At 37.8% G+C, this 20,121-nt stretch overlaps 1 protein-coding gene across 1 annotated transcript in view; it reads left to right on the top strand.

Moving 5' to 3' along the window:
• The window catches only part of NBAS (NBAS subunit of NRZ tethering complex), a 187,540-nt gene that overhangs the window by 54,027 nt on the left and 113,392 nt on the right, over nt 1-20,121 (top strand). Inside the window, exons 29-33 of the mRNA XM_064448069.1 lie at nt 84-186; nt 2,340-2,563; nt 7,377-7,489; nt 12,166-12,279; nt 19,466-19,579. Of these exons, the coding sequence (XP_064304139.1) occupies nt 84-186; nt 2,340-2,563; nt 7,377-7,489; nt 12,166-12,279; nt 19,466-19,579 (668 nt within the window). The remainder of the gene's footprint in view (nt 1-83; nt 187-2,339; nt 2,564-7,376; nt 7,490-12,165; nt 12,280-19,465; nt 19,580-20,121) is intronic.

The following is a 20,121-nucleotide window of genomic DNA, read 5'->3' as shown; positions in this document are numbered from 1 at the left end:
TGGTGATGGAACTGTGGTGTTATCTACTGCTTTTCTTTAAATTTGTTGAGGGAGAGAATATTTAATTTTAAAAATGTTTGTAGGCAACCATCAGTCAGTGAGACACACTGGAAGGAATTGCTCCAGGATATGTTAGATATGCAGCAGAAAGTGTACACGTGCTTACATTCAGATACTTGCTATGAGGTGAGTTTTACGTTTTCTTATGGATTTATGTCATAAGTAAGCTACAAATTCTCATTTCTTATTTTTGCTGACAAACATAAATACATTTTCATGTGTTATGTTACTTGGCTGTCTACTGGCTCTTGCACGGTATTTTCATTCAAATCAGAAACTTCCTGTGTTAATTCAACTTTTTTTAAATTGAGTGAATTTCCTGAGACTTTGTAATTCTATGTACAAGTATGTTTAGTAATAAACACTTAAAACTAATGAAAATAAACAGTCTTTCAGCTAAATGTTATCTTCAGCCAGGCATTTCTTAAACACGAAGTTCTGGTTTGATAATATTATCCAAGATCATTATAGGATTATTGACTTTCTACTGCTGGCAGTTGAAGCAAAATAATGTGACATGAGAAATCTAATTTCATTGAAGGAAGAAAACCCTGCATGTGCATAAACCCCAAACCTACGTCATTAATATTTGCAAAGGACGGCTATTGCACTGATGTAGAACACGTATTTTTTAATCTACATTTTCACTTCAATATACTGCAGTTTATTACAGAAAGAGTGCCAGTCCACTATAATCAGTGTTTAAGTAGTCACTTCTTTTAAAGTTTAAGAGTGTTTTATTACAGTTTACAGATTTAATTGCTTATGACTACCAATCTGATTAGCTCTCGGGAGAAGATTTGAAAGCAAATTAAAAAAAATCATGAAGGGAAAAAGCAATGCTATTCGATTGGTACATAAAAAAAGTCACTCTTGCTCTGTAGTTGTGCTATTTGCAGTAGCTCAGATAGAACTGCAATGTGTTTAGTGTTTGTGGTTTTGTGACAGGGTAAGGCTTAGTGAGCTTGGAATTTTTAAGTGGATTTAAAAAAATTACAGTACTAGAACACTCTGAAAATAATAGCATGTGCTTTGCTCTGATCTTAATATAAGTGGTTTTTATTGATGTCAAATTATTTCTAACCTCTACAATATGACTGAAAGAAAAACGACAAAGGGTTTTGGAAAAATGATCTAAGAATGCTGGAAAAGCTTTGAAATGTAGTGTTGTATGCAATTATACCTTGATAACTTGAAAACTGAGAAATTGACGAAGCAGTAAGGATGTGCAATCACAAGTGAGGTTTGTATTGGGATCTTTTTTAGCATGATGCTTATTCTGTTCTGCTTGCATGTAAAGTGAATCCTGTCCTCTTGAAGTACTTCATGTCCATAAACTTTGAGAAAGGTAAATTGTATGTATGTGCTCATTAAGGAAGAAGGGTCAGCTATCATACTTTGCATCTTTCACTGTTCCTTGAGGATTAATGTATTGTGAAATGGAAGATGATCCAACTGTATGATGTTTTTTTAAGAACCACTGAACTGTGTTCCTTTCCAGAGATGAGATGTTTTGGAGAGGTTTTTCCTAGTGAAGAAATACTTTAATTTCAAGGTGCAGTTTGGACAGGGTGCTAGATAGTCTTATGTATGCCCCCTTCCCCACAAAAGGTTGGACCAAGTGATCTTTTGAGGTCCCTTCCAACCTGGGCTCTTCTATAATTCACTTCTATTTAATTTGTTATGAAATCTAAACCCTTCAATAAAGGCCATATTGTTGCAACTGTGATTATTTTCTGAAATGATTAAATGTATACGTTGCTCTTCATTAGGACACTATTGACTGTGTTAAAAATTACATGTTTTGTGGCATATGCAGCATTTTATTAGTATGCATACTTTGAAGATAGTCTTGATTGAAACTTAAGAAGCATACTATATGCTCAGTTCTAAATATTTTTAATTTCCCAGGGATACAAAATTTCTACTTATATGTTGTTGGTTTTAAGTTCTTAATATTGAACTGCCTTTTCAGATTCTTAACGTCCTATTAACACCTTGGAGTGTAGGTATAAATAATTTCTGATCTCTAAGTCATACTCTAAAACAGCAGTTAATAACTTTTTTTCTTTCTGTAGGAAGTAGAAATAACGAGCTACTAGTTAATTTTAGCTTAACTTAAATATTTTCCTTGGCAGAAGTCGTATTTTCTGCTTGGACTGATTATACTCTTTTGTCTTCAAAGATCCTTTTATTCAAAGGGGTTTGTTCTATACAATGCAGATAAGCTTACTTGAAGCTGCTGCTGCAGGTCATTAAATCATTGTTCTTTCTTTCAGATATTCACAGAAAGTCTTCTATGCTCAAGCAGTATGGACAATATCCACTTGGCTGGACAAATGATGCATTGCAGTATTTGGTCAGTGGATCTACCAAGTTCATCAAAGGGGAAGCCACAGTACCGAGTCAGCTATGCAAAAAGTGTCGAACTGGTTTTGGCTGCTGGCAGAGAATATTTCAATTCTTCAACAAGTCTGACTGACAGCTGTATGGATTTGGCCAGGTATATTTACAATTATCTTATATGTAACTACATATTACTCATTTAATTGAAACTTGAATTTCCTTTTCCCTGTAAGAGGGTGTGAATCTTATGTGGGTTCATTCTTCTTCATGTAAAATTACATGGTAAATGGAAACAATATTTTTGGTTTCTGTAAGATTGGGGGGTGGTGGGTGTTTTTTTTGTGGGTTGGTGTTTTGGTGGGGTGTTGTGTGGTGTGTTGTTTTTTATTTTCTTTCCTTCCTTCCCCCACCTTGCTTTTTGTGTGTGTGCACCATTGCTGTCCCTGGTTGCTGGGATGATCTGTTACAGAATTCAGGCTGAAGAAGAAGAAATGTGGAAGTCTTTTTCTATGGATAAGAAGCCTTTTGTGTGTGTCATTTGAACCTTTTCCACGTTATGGTATTGAACACAACTGTAGCCCCCAGTTACTGTAATGATAGAAAACAGCATTTTGCGAATTCTGTCATTTCTTTTCTTACTTTGAGCTTTTCTGATTCTGAAAGCTCTCCGATTTCTCCGATTTCTCCGATTCTGAAGCTATCTGTCTGTCTTTGTTACCTTAAGAAATAAGCCAAATAATTCTTCAGAAAGGAATTTAGGTATAGAACAGCCTTGGAGGTTGCAGTGTTGTTGTTCATTCTTGAATAGTTCAGATATGGAACTGTTTACTTTTAGAGTTTAGATGCAGATAGGTAAAATAATTGGGTATTACTTATGTAGGAGATTGATGCTTTGGCTTACCCTAAATCTTTAAAATTGAGGCATGTCTTAATATTTCCAGCCTTGCCCTTTTATTCTAAGAATTTGCTGTTTCATTGGTATTGTTGTTATGTGTTAATCCAAAAGAGTCTTCCTTTTTCCTAAAGGCACTTATCGGGGGGGAAAGGGGGAACCAACAACAAAAAACCAACCCCAAACAAAAACCCCACAAATCAAACAACAACAAAAACCCCATAACCAAACAAAAATACTCATGTCTCACCTACAGAGGAAGACATGTTTTTATAAAGTACTACTTTCACATAGACATGAGTACATTTACCTATAATTAAAAGGAAAAGATTAAATTATTTTTCATTCCCTCAAGATGCAAATGCATCTTGACCCATAATGGTATGTACGTTTATGTTACCAGGTTTTTTTTGAGTTCTGACTATAGTAATACAGTCAAACTCTTTGTGATTAATCATCCGCTTTCAAATTATGAGGTTTTCCTCAACCAAATGTTGTTACTATAAAGTTTTATGGTTTGAAAAATCACATACTATCTGTTAGGCGTTAAAGAAAGAATACTTTTGCAGCTTGCCTTGAATGACAGTTACATTCTCCATAACTTAACTAGAAAATGACTAGAAAAGCATTGGTGTTTTCTCCCGAATCACCCACAGCTTGTTCCTTTTTCCTGTCCCAAATGCACACACACATATGAAAATATATGATGAGAATTAGGGTTTTTTCTTTTATTTTTGTGGGGTTTTGTTGTTTGCTTTTTTAATTAAAGGCATTATTGCCTTAGGTCAGAGCTGGAAGACAATCACTTTTACAGTATTAATTACATAACGCTAACTCTATTTCTACCTTTTTATTGAAAACACAGTTTATTATCTGTCATTCCTGCTTATAAGCATTCTAGGTAAATACTTGCTTTGGAGGCCTAAATTGCCCAAGTCACTGGCTTTTTAAATTTTATTGTTAAATATAACAATATTTATATGATAGTTATATATTACTATTTGTTTAAAAATCAATTGAGGTTTTTTACGTTTTGGACATCAGGGCTACTAGATAAGCTGTGCAAAAGTGTAATCACAGTGAAACAGGTGCGTACACTATTACAACATCCAAGTAACAACTGAATTTTATCTGTATGCATGTAATTGCCACAGTTAAAATCTCTCTATTAGCTACTTCATTAGCTACTTCATGTATGGGGAGAGGATACTAGGGTGGTAGGACTTCATCTGTGTGTAAGAGAGAAGCCCTCCTCTGGGCTAACCTAGGAGGCAGCGAGGTTGGTTGGTTTTCTTAGGTGAATAGATTGATTTTTGGAGTGGCAGTAACAAAATGCACGTTTTTGGGGGACAGACATTTTGGGCCAGCGGTCCAGTTCTTTGCTATTGCATGTGGCACTCTAATGTAACCTCACCTCTGTGCCAGGGAAGGTCATGGAGCAGATCCTCCCAGAAGCTATGCTAAGGCACATGGAGGACAAGGAGGTGATCTGAGACAGCCAGCACGGCTTCACCAAGGGCAAGTCCTGCCTGACCAACCTAGTGGCCTTCTATGATGGAGTGACTACATCAGTGGACAAGGGAAGAGCCCCAGGTGGCGTCCATGTGGACTTCTGTAAGGGCTTTGATGAGGTCCCCACAACATCCTTCTCTAAACTAGAGAGATAGATTTGATGGGTGGACTGTTTGGTGGATGAGGAACTGGATGGTCACATCCAGAGGGTAGTGGTCAATGGCTCAAAGTCTAGATGGAGAATAGTGACAAGTGGTGTCCCTCGGAGGTCTGTATTGAGACCAGTACTGTTGAATATCTTCATCAATGGCATAGTGGGATCGAGTGCACCCTCAGCAAGTTTGCAGATGACAACAAGGTGAGTGTTGCAGTTGACATGCCTGAGGGATGGGATGCCATCCAGAGAGACCTGGACAATCTGGAGAAGTGGGCCCATGTGAACATTATTAGGTTCAACAAGCCTAAGTGCAAGTTTCTGCACCTGGGTCAGGGCAATCCCCGATATCAATACAGGCTGGGGGGTGAAGAGATTGAGAGTAGCCCTGCAGAGAAGGACTTGGGGGTACTGGTGGACAAAAAGCTGGGCATGAGCCAGCAATGTGCGCTCACAGCCCAGAAGGCCAACGGTATCCTGGGCTGCATCAAAAGCAGTGTGGTCAGCAGCTTGAGGGAGGAGATTCTGCCCCTCTGCTCCACTCTGCTCTGGTGAGACCCCACCTGGAGTCCTGCATCCAGCTCTGGAGCCCTCAGCACAGGAAGGGCATGGACCTGTTGGAGCGGGTCCAGAGGAGGGCCACAAAGATGATCCGAGGGCTGGAGCTCCTCTGCTGTGAGGACAGGCTGAGAGAGTTGGGGTTGGTCAGCCTGGAGAAGAGAAGGCTGTGGGGAGACCTTATTGCAGCCTTTCAGTATTTAAAGGGGCCTTACAATAAAGTTGGGACCAACTTTTTGAGCAGGGCCTGTTGCAATAGGACAATGGGTAAGGGTTTTAAACTAAAAGAGGGTAGATTTAGACTAGATATGAGGAAGACATGTTTTACGAAAAGGGTGGTGAAGCATTGGAACAGGTTGCCCAGAGAGGCGGTAGATGCCCCATCCCTGGAAACATTGAAGGTCAGTTTGGACGGGGCTCTGAGCAAACCAAAGGTCCCTTCCAATGCCATCTATTCTATGATTCTGTAATCGCTATGAAAAATGATTTAATGTCATCATAACACTAAGGTTTATTTACTGATAGTTTTTCTCAGTCTCCCATTGAGAGCCTTTTCTATTAGCAGGCTCTAGAAATAAGAAGTATCATTGTCTTTTGTATCTCATAAGGGTCTGATGATCAACTTCTATCTTATGGCTTTATGGTGATATTTCAAAGTATCACCTTATAGCTCAAATACTTGTTATGGATGCGTGACTGTGTGTTCATTCTGTTTAGGAAGATGTTGGGGTTTTTCTCCGACTTTCCTCTAATCAGTTGCCTCATGGTAACTTAATTTATTTCCATGAGTGATTATCACACTGTATAGGTCTCCTAGTAACCTTCCCCATGAGTTATTTTAGGCGGAACATATTTACCTTCTGTTTAGCTAGTTCTTTTTCCTTCCACTCCTGTTTTAGTCTCCACTTCACCCGGAAATGTTTGTCAGTGCTCCTGAAAAATGTGACGGGTTCAGATGAGAGTGTAGTTGACATAAAATTTTATTTTTCATGTAAACATGTCTATTTCTTAATGTGTAGAGAGAAAAGCCATATGACAAATTGCACAAATAAAATACTTTCCTGATTCATTGTGCATGATGACGTAAGCCATTTTAAGTCATTGAGGGTATTTGGCACGTGGTATTTTTGTTAAATATGTATTTATGAAACTACATATGAAAGTCTGTACCAGAATGCAAGTTTTATTTAAAAAAAGTATAAAAAAGCTGATTAGGTCAAGATAATATTAATAAAGCATATAAAAAATATTTTAAATAACATGTTGTTAATAATTGAATGCATTAATTAATCTTCAGAAAAATATTTTTGTATGTTTTTGTGTTTTTTGTTTTGTTTTTGTAAATCAGCTTTGTTTTCATTTGGTGAACCTAGCTGAGGAAACTGAATTTGTGACAATGGCTCTAACTTCACTTCCAATGAACTTTTTACAGAATTTTGCTTTTTCCAAACGCATTAGTGGTATGAGAAGTATTTCCCTAAATAATCAGATATTTAAGTACATATGTCTTCAGTGTCTTTTGTTAAATTCACTGCAGGTCTAGACTCAAGAGGGCTTAGCGGTGTTCTTATCACAACTAGGTAAAGACGATTGTGGCAATCCAAGAATAGGATTTCATTAAAACTTTTAGCCAGCTATAACAGAGATATGGTGCCAAACACTTACAATTTGTGTTACAGGGCTAGTGAATATTTTGACATTCTGTAAGCACAGTAAATTACTGGGTTTTAGGTGGCTTTTTGGGTTGTGGGGTTTTTTATTATTCTTTTGTTAGTCACAGGTGAACTTTTTCCAAAAACTTAACTTTGAATTTCTTCAACAATTTTTAGAAACGTTTGTTTCCTTCCTATTTAGGTGCTGTCTACAACTTATTGTAGACTGTCCAAGTGCTATTCAAGAGGAGCTAGATCTCATTCGTGCTCTCGGCTACCTTGAAGAATTTGGTGTGAAGATATTACCGTTACAAGGTACAGCGTATTTTTATACTCTATGTGATTACTTGAATCACAGGAATAAAATATGCATGACAAATAGTTTACTATTGCATGAGTGTTGAATAAGTAAATTAAAGTGTCCCTGCCCTGCCTCCAAACAGCCTGGAGGCACATACCAAAAATGAATTTTTTTTTTAAAAAAACATTTTTCAGTTGATGTCAGATAAGAAAGATGTCTGCATATGGAATCTGTGTTTTGGGACTTTTTAGTAGGACTTTTTAATAACTAGAGTGCTAAGTACCTGAATTGACTTTAGAATAAATAGTTTGAGCTCACCTTTTACTTCCAAAATAATCTGCCCTTGCTTATGTGCTGATGAGCTTTGAAAGAATGGGTGGGAGAGGTGCACTTCGTGTGTCAGCATTTTTCATGTTTCCACTGCGCTATTTCATTTTGATATATATAAAATCCAATGACAACGGAAGTGAAATATTACACAGTATTTCTTCTGATGACTTACTTAAAACTTTAAATCTGTTTTGGAGCTCTGATTCCAATGGTATGGAAGGTTGTTGAAGAGAAGTTGGAAAGAAAGGATGATTATGGACAATGAGATAAAGGGGAAAATGGAATATATTGCAGTATATTTTATTGCTTACCGATTGTGTGAAACAAACAATGTTTATGTAGTATGTTGACCTTGGCTGGACACCAGGTTCCCACCAAAGCTGCTCTGTCACTCCCCTCCTCAGCTGGACAGGGGAGAGGAAATACAACAAATAGCTCGTGGGCCAGGACAAGGACAGGGAAAGATCACTGAGCAATTACCATTACGGGTAAAACAGACTTGGGGAAAATTAATTTATTGCCCGTCAAAATCAGAGTAACATAGAATCATATAATAGTTTGCATTGGAAGGGACCTTTAGAGGTCATCTAGTCCAACCCCCCTGCAATGAGCAAGGACATCTTCAACTACATCAGGTTGCTCAGATCCCCGTCCAACCTGACCTGGAATGTTTCTAGGGATGGGGCATCTACCGCCTCTCTGGGCAACCTGTGCCAGTGTTTCACCACCCTCACTATAAAAAAATTTTCCTTATATGCAGTCTAAATCTACCTTCCTTTAGTTTAAAACCATTACCCATTGTCCTATCACAACAGGCCTTGATAAAGAGATTGCCTCCGTCCTTCTTATAGACCCCATACTGAAAGACTGAGAAATAAAACTAAATCTTAAAACACCTTCCCCCCACCCCTCCCTTCTTTCTGGGCTTAACTTCACTCCCAATTTCTCTACCTCCTCCCCCACCCAGCAGCGCAGGGGGACGGGGAATGGGGTCGTGGTCAGTTCATCACACGTTGTCTCTGCCGCTCCTTCCTCCTCAGGGGAGGCCTCCTCATACTCTTCCCCTGCCCCAGCGTGAGCTCCCTCTGTGTTGGTTTTGGCTAGGATAGAGTTAATTCTCTTCACTGTAGCGCCTGTAGCAGTCAGGGGCCTTTCCAGCTTCCCGCACTCTGCTGTGTGGGCGGGAGGCTGGGAGGGGCGGGGCCACAGCCAGGGCAGCTGACCCCGACTGGCCAATGGGATGGTCATCCCACACCATGTGACACCATGACCAGCACATTAACCGGGGCAGCTGGTATGTGGAGGAGGGGAGCGGTTGTGGCAGGCGGTGAGTGGCTGTGTCACATGTGGGTTGTTTTGGTTGTTCATTCACCCCGCCCCAGGCTTCATGCCTCTCTCATTGTTTTCCTTTTCACTGCATTATTGTTTCTGCTGCTGTTGTTGTCATTTTAATTACTAAACTGTTCTTATCTCAACTCACGAGCTACCCTTCTGATTCTCTCCCCCATTCCGCTGGTGGGGGAGTGAGCGAGTGACTTTAGGGGGCTGAGTTGCCAGCTGGTGCTAAACCACAACACCCCCACAGGAGACAGTCTTCCATGAAGTTCTCCAACATGAGTCCTTCCCATGGGCTACAGTTCTTCATGAACTGCTCCAGCGTGGGTCCTTTCCCCAGGGTGCATCCCTTCAGGAACAGACTGCTTCAGTGTGGGTCCCCCACAGGGGTCACAAGTCCTGCCAGCAAACCTGCTCCATAGTGGGGTCCTCTCTCCATGGGGCCACAGGTCCTGCCAGGTGCCTGCTTCAGCATGGGCTCTCCACAGGGTCACAGCCTCCTTTGGGCATCCACCTGCTCTGGCGTGGGGCCCTCCATGGGCTGCAGGTGGATATCCGCTCCACCATTAACCTCCGTGGGCTGCAGGGGCACAGCCTGCCTCACCATGGTCTTCACCACGGGCTGCAGGGGGATCTCTGCTCTGGTGGCTGGAGCATCTCCTCCTCCTTCTTCTTACCTGACCTTGGTGTCTGCAGGGTTGTTCCTCTCACATTTTCTCACTCCTCTCTCTAGCTGTAATTGCTCAGGGTTTTTTTTTTCCCCATAGATATGTTATCCCAGAGGTGCTACCACCATCGATGATGGTCACGGCCTTGGCCAGTGTTGGGTTTGTCTTGGAGCTGTCTGGCATTGGCTCTGTCAGACACGGGTAAAGCTTCTAGCAGCTTCTCACAGAAGCCACCTCTGTAGCTCCCCTGTTACCAAAACCTTGCCATACAAACCCAGTGTACTTTATTAAAACAAAAAAGTTTTCTAAGTGAAAGAAATAGAAAAGAGCTCATCTAAGGCTTTCAGTGAAGCTTGCATATATGGTATGTAGTTAACTATGTTGAAACTGCATGAACACTGGTATTGAAAGCACTCTAAAAGAACTGGCTGAGGAGAGCACTGAGTTTTAATGTGCTGATGGTAGTGTTTTACTTCTGGCATTGTACAGAGAAATACTGGGATATATGGAAAGCAGTTGGGAGTCTGTGGAAAATGAAGCAGATGTTCTTAGTCGCTGTTACTTTACTTTGGCATTCTCTTTTTTCCCAAGTATTCCTTCAAAGTGGGCTGATGCTCCATATGTTGTATTCAGAAATCTTTCCATATCTGGACTAAGTCTGCTTTCTAGAGCTTACAGTATTGCACTGTTGACTTCCAGAGCAGAATTATTTTTCAGTCTCTTCAACCTGTAGAAAAGCACGTGTATATTTTCCTGATGTTTCTCAGTGTGGACATGAAGGTACCACTTAAAAAGTGACAACATAATATTGCATTAACAGTATGTGCAGTATGTGTATATAGCTGATCTAGATTAATTAGAATGTGTGAAATCATGCCTATAATTATTAATGATCCTGACTTATGCTTTCTTCAGTATCTTTCATGTAAATCAAATTAATGTAATAAGATTAAAATTATGTTTTAGAGTTTTAATGAAAGCCTTTAAATGGTCAGTTACTTTGATAGAATGTCATTAAAATAACATTAAGGATCAGTTATTCCCACAATTAAAATTAGCAATAGACTTTTATTTGCACTTTTATCTTTAGTTTTCTGTAGAGCTTCCCCCACACTTGTATTTTTAGCAAACTCAGCAGTTAAGATTGTGAACAACTATTATGATATATTCTAATAAAATCTGGTTTGGAGACTCGTTATTAACATAAAAGGTGAAGAAAAGTCCATCTTAAATACCATGGGTCAAACATTTTCATCATTTCAGATTACTTTCAGTATGTTCGATATTTCAAAAAATCTTGCTTATACAAACACTGAATCAAAGCATTTTGCTGCTGTATACTAATGTGTGTGATAGAATATTAAAAAAGAAACTAAAAGTGTAACCTTTTCCTCCTCATCCATTCTTAATTAGTTTTCGTCTAACTTGATTTTCAGAACTCTATTAATGGAGTTTTCTTTATGTGCTTGCTGCTTTGCTCTTATTGAGAGGCCTAATATCATGTGTTTTAAGGCCGATATGCTACTGCAAAGTTTATTCCCCATGCAGATATAGATGTCTTACTGAGTGTTAAGTGGAGGATCTGCATGCTGTTCCTCTGTGTTCTGAGAACCTGCGTGTTATGAAAACATTACCTTTTTAAAGCAGCAGCCTGAAGTTAGCCACCCACTAACTAGCTAAAAAGGGCACTGAAATCAGCTCAGGATATTAAATTATACAATTAAGGTAATTGTTTAATTCTTGGTAAAATCTTTTGTGAAACACAGTACTAATTATAAGCTTCTCAGGATATGTTAAACATATCCTGGTCATTTGCAGGCTGTCTCTCCACTTGCTCAGAAAATATTTATGTAAATTAAAACAGCCTGGAGAATTTGTGTATGTCAGTTCTTCCAGCCTGTGTGATACATCCTGTCCACCCTAAAATAAAATGTAGTATGAAATGCTAGTTACTTACAACATTCTGAATGAAAGTTAATGTTTGGTTTAGCAGTCTGAGGATGTTGCAAAAATGATATTTAAAAAAAAATTTAAGGGCATATAGGTTAGTCCATATGCATTTAAAAACATGGAGCCTGAAAACTTGAAACAAAAATAAGTTTTTATTCAGGTCAGTTTCCCTCTTCTTCCTCCCTTCCCAGCCTGACTTGCTAGTGGTTGGGGCTGGATATATTGTGTTGTTTTAACTTTCTGTTTCTAGGTATAATTGAGGATCTGCATTACAAGTAACTTTGGGCTGTTTTTCAGATGGTATTTGCATTCTTACACTCCCTAGCACTCCTTCTGCGTTGTTTAACCAGAAGTACAGCAGTAGGGTTCATCTGTATGGTGTCTAACACAAGCTCTTCTTTCAACAGTACGTTTGTGTTCGGATCGACTTAGTCTCATCAAGGACTGTCTTGCTCAGCTGTCAACAAACTATAAGCAGTCTGCTAAGCTCTTGGGACTTGCAAATTTGCTAAGGGTTGCAGGTAAGCTGTGTTAGTAAAATACTGAATTGCAGTGCAACATGCATTTGTGTTTATGCTTTAGGATATTTGAGTTAATTGTTAGAATGTGTGTTCAACAGTATCACTAAAAAGTCATCTGGAAGAGTAGTCATTGAGGAGGATGAAATATTTTACATGAATGAAATATTTTATCTGTAGAACAGCTGATATTGTCAGCTGGTCTGACATTCCACTAGTACCTAAGATGAAAACAACCTTGTCTAACTGGGATTTTGAGAAAAAGCTTGTTTCGTATTGGAGGAGTTGTGGCTGAGAATACTTTTTTTACAGTTAATTGGTAGTACTACAATTCCTGTAAATCTTATTGTCTTGATCAAGTAAGGTAGTTTGATAATAGTCCCATTTAAGAAACAGAATATAGAAATATAAAATAGAAATTCTTATTTCATGCAGCAGGGTATATAAATTCAATGCATTCTGGCTTTGTCAGTGCTGCATGCCTGGCTAGTTTCTTTCTGTCTCTATTTGTTAAATGATTGAAGAATTTCTTCTTATGTCTTCAGGAAGCTTAGTATTGGTAATTTTTGCATAGTATTCTATATATGGAGGGAGATATTCAAGGGGGGTGGGTGAGGTTATGAGCAGAGAGGTACAGAAGAGAGGTTGTTAACCTCCCCAAATGCCTAGGTACTAAAGAAAGGAATTGCTGGAAACATCATTGTGACTCTAAGCTCAGTGCTCCTGTGTACGTAGTGCTGCTACTTGAAAGCTGGCGGGGGGAGGGGATGGTTCAGGGTTAGGTAGCTGGATCCAGTCTACGTAGCTTTTCATTTTACATGTAATCTCCTGTTCTGTAGAAAAACTAGAATGACAGTCATAACTTCTCTTTTTCCCTTTGCTTGCAAGACTTTTGCAAGAAAATATCTCTGTTGGTTCATAAGACAAGACTGCTGTACAGCTCTTTCTGCTTCCTCCCACATCCAGTTAAAATCTGTCGATTTTTCTTAGTGTTCTGGGTTCTTTAGGCTAATGCTGCTGTTTTTCTTTGTTTTTCCTTCTTTTTGAATCCAAATGGTTCTCTTTGTATGAGAAAAGGAAAGGCAAAATCCACAGCGATTCTATGAAGCTTAAATCCAAACTATTTTGTCCATTAGTGTTATCTTAGTGCCTTAGCTGTAGATGAGCATCTACAGTGCTGTGGTATGTACCTTTGAAGAGGGAACAAACTCTAGTCTTCCGTCTCTGGAGACTGAAAGATAAGGGACACCATATATTAGGTAGACAACTTCAGTGAGTTCCTGTAGAGCTCGTTGAAATGGTACTGTCTGTGTGCTAGTGTTATTGCAGTGGTACTTGTTGAGACACCACTGAAAACAGATTTAAGAGAGAGATTTAAATCCAGATGATGAAATGGCCTCCTAATTTTCCTCTTCCATGCAGTTACTGGGCTGCAGAAAACCAGAAGATGAATGTGTGAGGTGGTTAATTTTTAAGCAGGTGAATTATTTAAAAAACACCACTTATGCTACAAATCACATATTTATTCTAAGAGTGTTGGGTTCTTTGACTTTAATGGTTAACCTTTGGAAAATAACACTAATGGTTATTCTTGTGGTAAGTATGGAATATTAGTAGTAAAAGTATATTTCAAGAGTGAATCTTGAACACTTCCTTTTCTTGTCTCTTATTTTAAATAAACAAATACCTTGGTCGCTTTCAAAATTATCTTTTAGTTATAGTTTAACATCTATTTGAAAGATAAAAATAGCAAGGAAACATTTCCAGTAGTGAGTTTCTTTGATGGTGGATGTGGTGTGTTTTTTTTTTTTTATTTTGTGTGTGTGGGTTTTTGGTGTTTTTATATTTTTAAACTATTTATTTAAGTAGTTTTTAAGCTTCTGTGATTAAAAACTATTTCACTGTCGCTAAGGGATAACTAGTCATATTACTTACATAGAAATACTATTCTGTCTACAGGATATTAGTTTATAAGCAAGATGTAGACTCACTATGAGAATACCATAGTTGTGAATTTTATCTGAACTTACTTGTTGTAGGAGATGGGCTATGGAAAACAGGTTTATTTAATTTTAAGAAACCCAGTGTTTCTTTAATCTTTAATCTTTTTTAGTTTTTCTGGACTTGAAAGCTATTAACAGCATACCGCTATTATTGCAGATTTTTTGTGGCTGACATTCCATCCCATTGACAAGTATCCAGAAGAGTATCCAAAAGCATACAAAGGAAACATGATTACCATCACTATTTCAAATCATGCATGCCAATGCAATATTTTTCCAACAGATTAAAGAAAGTTTGTAGAACTTCACTCTTTACTCCTCAGTTACTGCTGTATGTACTTCTAGTGAGTGCTGGAATAGGTAACCTTACACTGAAATTACAGTTGCATATGATTTTAATAGCTAGGTTAATAATACCTTTGAGAACAGATTTTAAGTGGAACGCTGGCATAGCCTTAGTCATAGTCTGTAAATGAAGTATTGTAAAATTTAATAGTAGGTATTAAAAAAATTAAATCAAGACATGTAGAGGTGGTATTTCTGTATCTGTTAACTAGTAATTTAAGTTATTGAGTTACAATTAATTATTAATATGCTCAAGAGTTATTTTAGGATTTGGTAGGCATAATAATTATAACAAACGCTAATATTATTCCACAAATCAGTTTATAGCCAAAAGGGCAGCTCATGCGTACAGATTTTAAGATTAGTGAATGAGTATATTTTATTTTAAACTGAATATTAGAAAAAGAAAACTTTCCTTACAGTTTTAACACACTCTTTGTTAGCAGGTTTAAAACTGCTGGGAAAGGATAACTTGATTTCTAACAGCTTATGATGAAAGGAAATGGTTTTATGGAGGTATGTTGGGATGAGTCTGGATATTGAAAAAGAATCTAGGGATTAAACTTTATGGAGTTGCTTAATGAAGAATTACATAGAGCACTGCTGGGGGAAAGAATTGTTTTTTGTCCCTAATTGCTTTTCACGAGTTATACAGTTATGCTGATTTATGAGCCACCTTTGCTGTGAAAGAAGTTATAATTTTGTCTTGTGGAATATACTTACCGGTGTTGGTTATGCATGCTCAAATTTGCAGTCCCTTCTGTTGCTGATTCACTGTGTGTACCTACAAGTAGCGTGCTTTCTTGTGCTTTATTGCGAACTGGAGCAATTTGTTGCAACATTGCCCCCTCTTTGCTCCCCCTGCCACTGCAGCCCGTAGGATTACTGATCGTGAAAGACCTGCTTGCTACATCTATCTGCACCTATAATACATTTTATACATATGTGTTTATACAGATTATATATATATGCTATCTTATGATATATAGTCTGTAAAATACTATGAGCATATATATATATATCTATCTTAATTTTGATTCTAAAAGAATGCGTTTGCTATGCATACAAGGGCAGAGTGAACATGGTTATCCTCAAAGAGCTTTGGGAGCTCTGTCCTATGAATACAGTTTGTTTAGATAGCACCACTGAAAGTAATAGGATTTATATTCATACTTATCAAAGCCAGAATATTGCTTAGGTAATGATATATCAGCTAGTTTCTTAATTACTTTAAAGTATTTGATTAATGACAGTAAACTCTACTTAAGATTCACATCACTACCTCTGTAAAGTAAGCACACAAGTGTTATCTTAATTTCACAGATGGGCAAAGTGAGTGAGGGATAATGTGCTCAGCATGACAGACAAAATCTGCAGCTGCTCAGGGAGTTGGAGCTGTTCTATATCTCGATCTTCACTTAATCCATGCTCTCGGTTAAGAAACGGTGTGAAAGAATTCTCTTGATGTAATTACTTCCCTACAAAATAGAGGAGCAAAAAGAAAGAGTAAAAAATGCTTATGTATCGGAAATTAAGACCATATTCTTTACTGTTACTGTGTATCAAAAAGATCTAGTGAACATTGCTCTGTTTCTTGAGTCAGGCTCTCTAGAAATGTTTTCTGTTCATTATTCTCTTTTCTCACAAAGTTCTATGGGAATTTAGTTAATTTCAATATCCATAAGCTAGTTCTAGGACCTCTAAGTTTTGTTCACATTCTTAAGTGAAAACTTGTTTTTGAAATCCACCTTTTTCAGCATTGACTTTTCTTGCTTTACACATGTGGAAGTAACCATACAGATGGTTTCTTACCTCTTAAAGGTAGGCCATGTGGAATTTCTGGAGTATACAGTAAATTTTGATACCATTTGACTTTTAAGTTTTTTTATGAGGTGGTTTCACTCAGGATAATGTTGCGTCTTACTCAGTGTTTCAGTAAGCTTTTTTTTTCTTTATATGACCCAAATTGGATCCAAACTTTTAAAAAGCATTTGAACATCCTTTATTTCTCAAGAAAAAAAGAGATTGTCTGTTATTTCTGACCTTCCATATTTTTCTCTCATGATTTGTAATAGAATCATAGAATCATTTAGGTTGGAAAAAGCTTTAAAATCAAGTTCAACCATAAACCTAGCCCTGCCAAGTCCACCACTAAGCCATGTCCCTAAGCACCATATCCACACGCCTTTTAAATACCTCCAGTGATGATGATTCAACCAGTTCCCTGGGCAGCCTGTTCCAATGCTTGGCAACCCTTTTGGTGAAGAAATTTTTCCCAATATCCCACCCAAACCTTCCCTGGCACAACTTGAGGCCATTTCCTCTTGTTCTATCATTAGTTACTTGGGAGAAGAGATCAACACCCGCCTAGTTACAACCTCCTTTCAGGTATAATGTCATATAGAAGTTGTATCAACTTCTAGCTTAATGCTAAACATCATAACAAAAGGAGATGGAAAGAACTGTGGAGACTTAAATCTGAGTGGAATAACCTTTAGAATATAAATGCATTTTCTTTATGATGTGAGGAGGCAATAGTTCAAAGGAAATGAACACACACAAACTTTCACAAATACTAAAAGGAAAACAAAAACTAAGATATTCTTTCCAATTTCTGACCTTAATGTGTTTGAGTTTGGATGCCAGACATTAACATTGAGGCTTAATGCAGAATTACTGTATAATATAATAAGGCTACAATTTTAATGGTTTTTCTCATTGAACCTTTTTTTGGTTTTAAATCTTGGATGCCTGTCAGTTTAGAATTCAAAGCTTTCACTTTTATAAGACTTCATTATTAAAAATGTCTTCCAGTGAGGCATCATGAATCTGAAGCAATGAATTTTTTCATCTTTGAAGACAAGAACAAGACCTTGCTGCTTAACTGCAGAAGGTAGTGTTTTAAATGACTGCACTGTTGAGGAAAGGAAAGCCATGTGAAAAAGGGCTGACTGTTGTTCGGTGGCATAACAGCATGTGTCAAGATAGTGGAAGTTTAAATGAGTGAACGGTGGAGATAAGATGAGCAAGTACAGCCATGGAGTGGAAGGAAAAAGATCTGTACATTTTATGCTTGTGATTTTGTAAAACATGTGGAGATGTATCCCACTGCGTCAAAACTGCTTAGCTAAACATTGGGGTTGGGGGACTTGTCAGCATACAACTGCTCAAGCACAGTTAAGAAGAAAATCATTCCTTGCTCCAAGTGTTCCTCTCTTCCTTCCAATCCCACTGATTTTTAAGTAGTAATAAATATCAGTGATTATTTTGTCTAGCTCAAATCTCAGGGACAATAGTTCGATTGTTTCTCTTGCCTTCTGTTTGTGTTTGCTGCTTAGTCAAATCTCTCTGTAAGTAGTAAAGCTGTCAGGGTGAAGTGGGCATCGGGAGGTGAGTGGCAAGTACAGATCTCTTATAGCTATGACAGTTCACATATAGCTTGTGTAGATAGAAGCACCTCTTTGTCATCTGTAATTGCTTTTGCCCGGATGAGAAGTTCCCAGGTTCCAGAGGGCAAAATTTTGCAACAGGAGAGCCTTGGATGTGATTAATTTGCAACATCGTGTGTTGGCAGTATATAGAGCAAGAGGCCAAAAGATAAAATGATGGGAAGCAAACCTGGTTTCCCTGCCGAGTTAGTTATGACGTGCCGGGATTAGGGGAATCTTGACTGAGTTCAGTAAGTAGGATAACTTCACTTCCCTGAATGTCATTCTAGTGCAACTGGTGGGTCTTTTCATTTGAGAAAGCTTTAAAAAGAAATTTGCTTTGTCTGCATTGATGGACCTGCAAAGTCAAGTTAAAAATAACAACTTTGCAATTTAAGAACATGTACCCTTTAAATGGTTTTTAGAACCGGATCTGTTTAACCTTCTGAAATATTTGCATTTCACAAGTTGTAGCAATATAGTTTCATAAACCAGTGCCCTTTTCAAATGACTTTAACAGCGGTGACTGCGTAAAATTGCTTTTAATAATAGGGGAGAAACATGAGCAAGAAGCTTGTATTGAAAAAAACAACTCATTCTTACTAGCTTCTTGCCATCCTTCTTTCCTAAATTAAAATTAATACCTTGAGATTATTTTTCCTGTGTATGTTTAGTCACCTCATATAACGCATGGACATACGTGCAATTTTGAGCACAAGACTGGAGCAACTGGTGTCAGTAAAATAAATAACATTCATGAGATCGGTAGTATCTGAAGCATTACTTTTGCCTCATAACTGAGGGAAGAGGCATTGTCCAGAAGGTCTGGTGACCAAGATGCACGTATGGTGTGAAAGAAATAGTTTTGGTTCTACTCACTCAATTTATGAGGGAAGGGATTTTTAAATACTTGTGTCTCCCATATCTCATTAATTATTTGGCTCCATGAAGTGGGAGTTTAAACTGAAGCTTTGTATTCTGTAACAAAACAACTAAAAATTTCAATACTTCTTTGATTACAGTTCACAGAAGTTTTTTTCCAATGTCAGGATTTTGATTTGTATGCTACCTTAAATATCAGTTTTGATCTATGTCTTGGCCATCACATAAATACAGTTTTCAAAAGTTTTTTTTTAACCTGGACACAACATGCTGTGCAGTTTTTTGGTAGGTGTGTTTTTTTGTGGGAGTGTTTTTTTTTTTTTTTGGCCAGCTATGATGCAAATGTATTTTAAAAAACATTTGCAGTTTTTATTGCTTCCTTCAGGAAAAAGTAGATAATTTTATTTCTGCTTCAGTTTCATGACAGACCTTTCACGTTGTGGCATGTAATTTTCTTAAGAAATAAAGTAGCAAGCTTAAGTTGGCCATTAATTCCAATTAACTAATAAAAGTGTTGAATTTTTCTTACAGGAGATGATCAGACAGAGAGAAAAGGTCAAGTTTTAATACTTCTAGTGGAACAAGCTCTCAGTTTCCAGGACTACAAAGCAGCTAGTATGCATTGCCAGGAGCTCATGGCCACAGGTGAAGTAAATAAATGGGGGTGGTGTGGGGTGATGGTAGTGGAACTCTGAGTTCTGACTCCTGGCTAACTGTGAAGCATGGTACTTCAGATTGGTCCATTTCACTCAAAAATCAGTTATGTTGTGTTTGTGGAAGTCAACTGACATCAGCATGGCAAATGTAGAAGGCAGATGATATGAAATACGATGAATCCTATTGTCATGGAGGAGAAACTCCGTGTAGTTATGGAACTACAAAATACTTAAGCCACAGTGACTTCTGGGGTCATGTTGATCTTTTTCTAAATCAGTTTAGTTCACTGAGATCTCTCAACTGAGATTGCATGCTGTCATCCAGATAATCCTTTATTTTTTGTGTCAGAAGCTCAAAATACATCCCAGTAGGAATTTAATTTTTAATTTTCTCCTCAGTACATTTTTTTTTCCTTTTAAGAAAGTGAAAGAAAAAGCTTAAATTTGTCACATTGTTTAAATCCCGTTTACTATGCTTGGCATTATGTTTTTGTTAATGAATGTTCATGTGTAACACTATGGAGATTAAAC

Source organism: Phalacrocorax carbo, chromosome 3, assembly GCF_963921805.1.
Source record: "Phalacrocorax carbo chromosome 3, bPhaCar2.1, whole genome shotgun sequence".
Classification (NCBI taxonomy): domain Eukaryota; kingdom Metazoa; phylum Chordata; class Aves; order Suliformes; family Phalacrocoracidae; genus Phalacrocorax; species Phalacrocorax carbo.
This window is presented reverse-complemented; position numbering and strand designations above follow the sequence as displayed.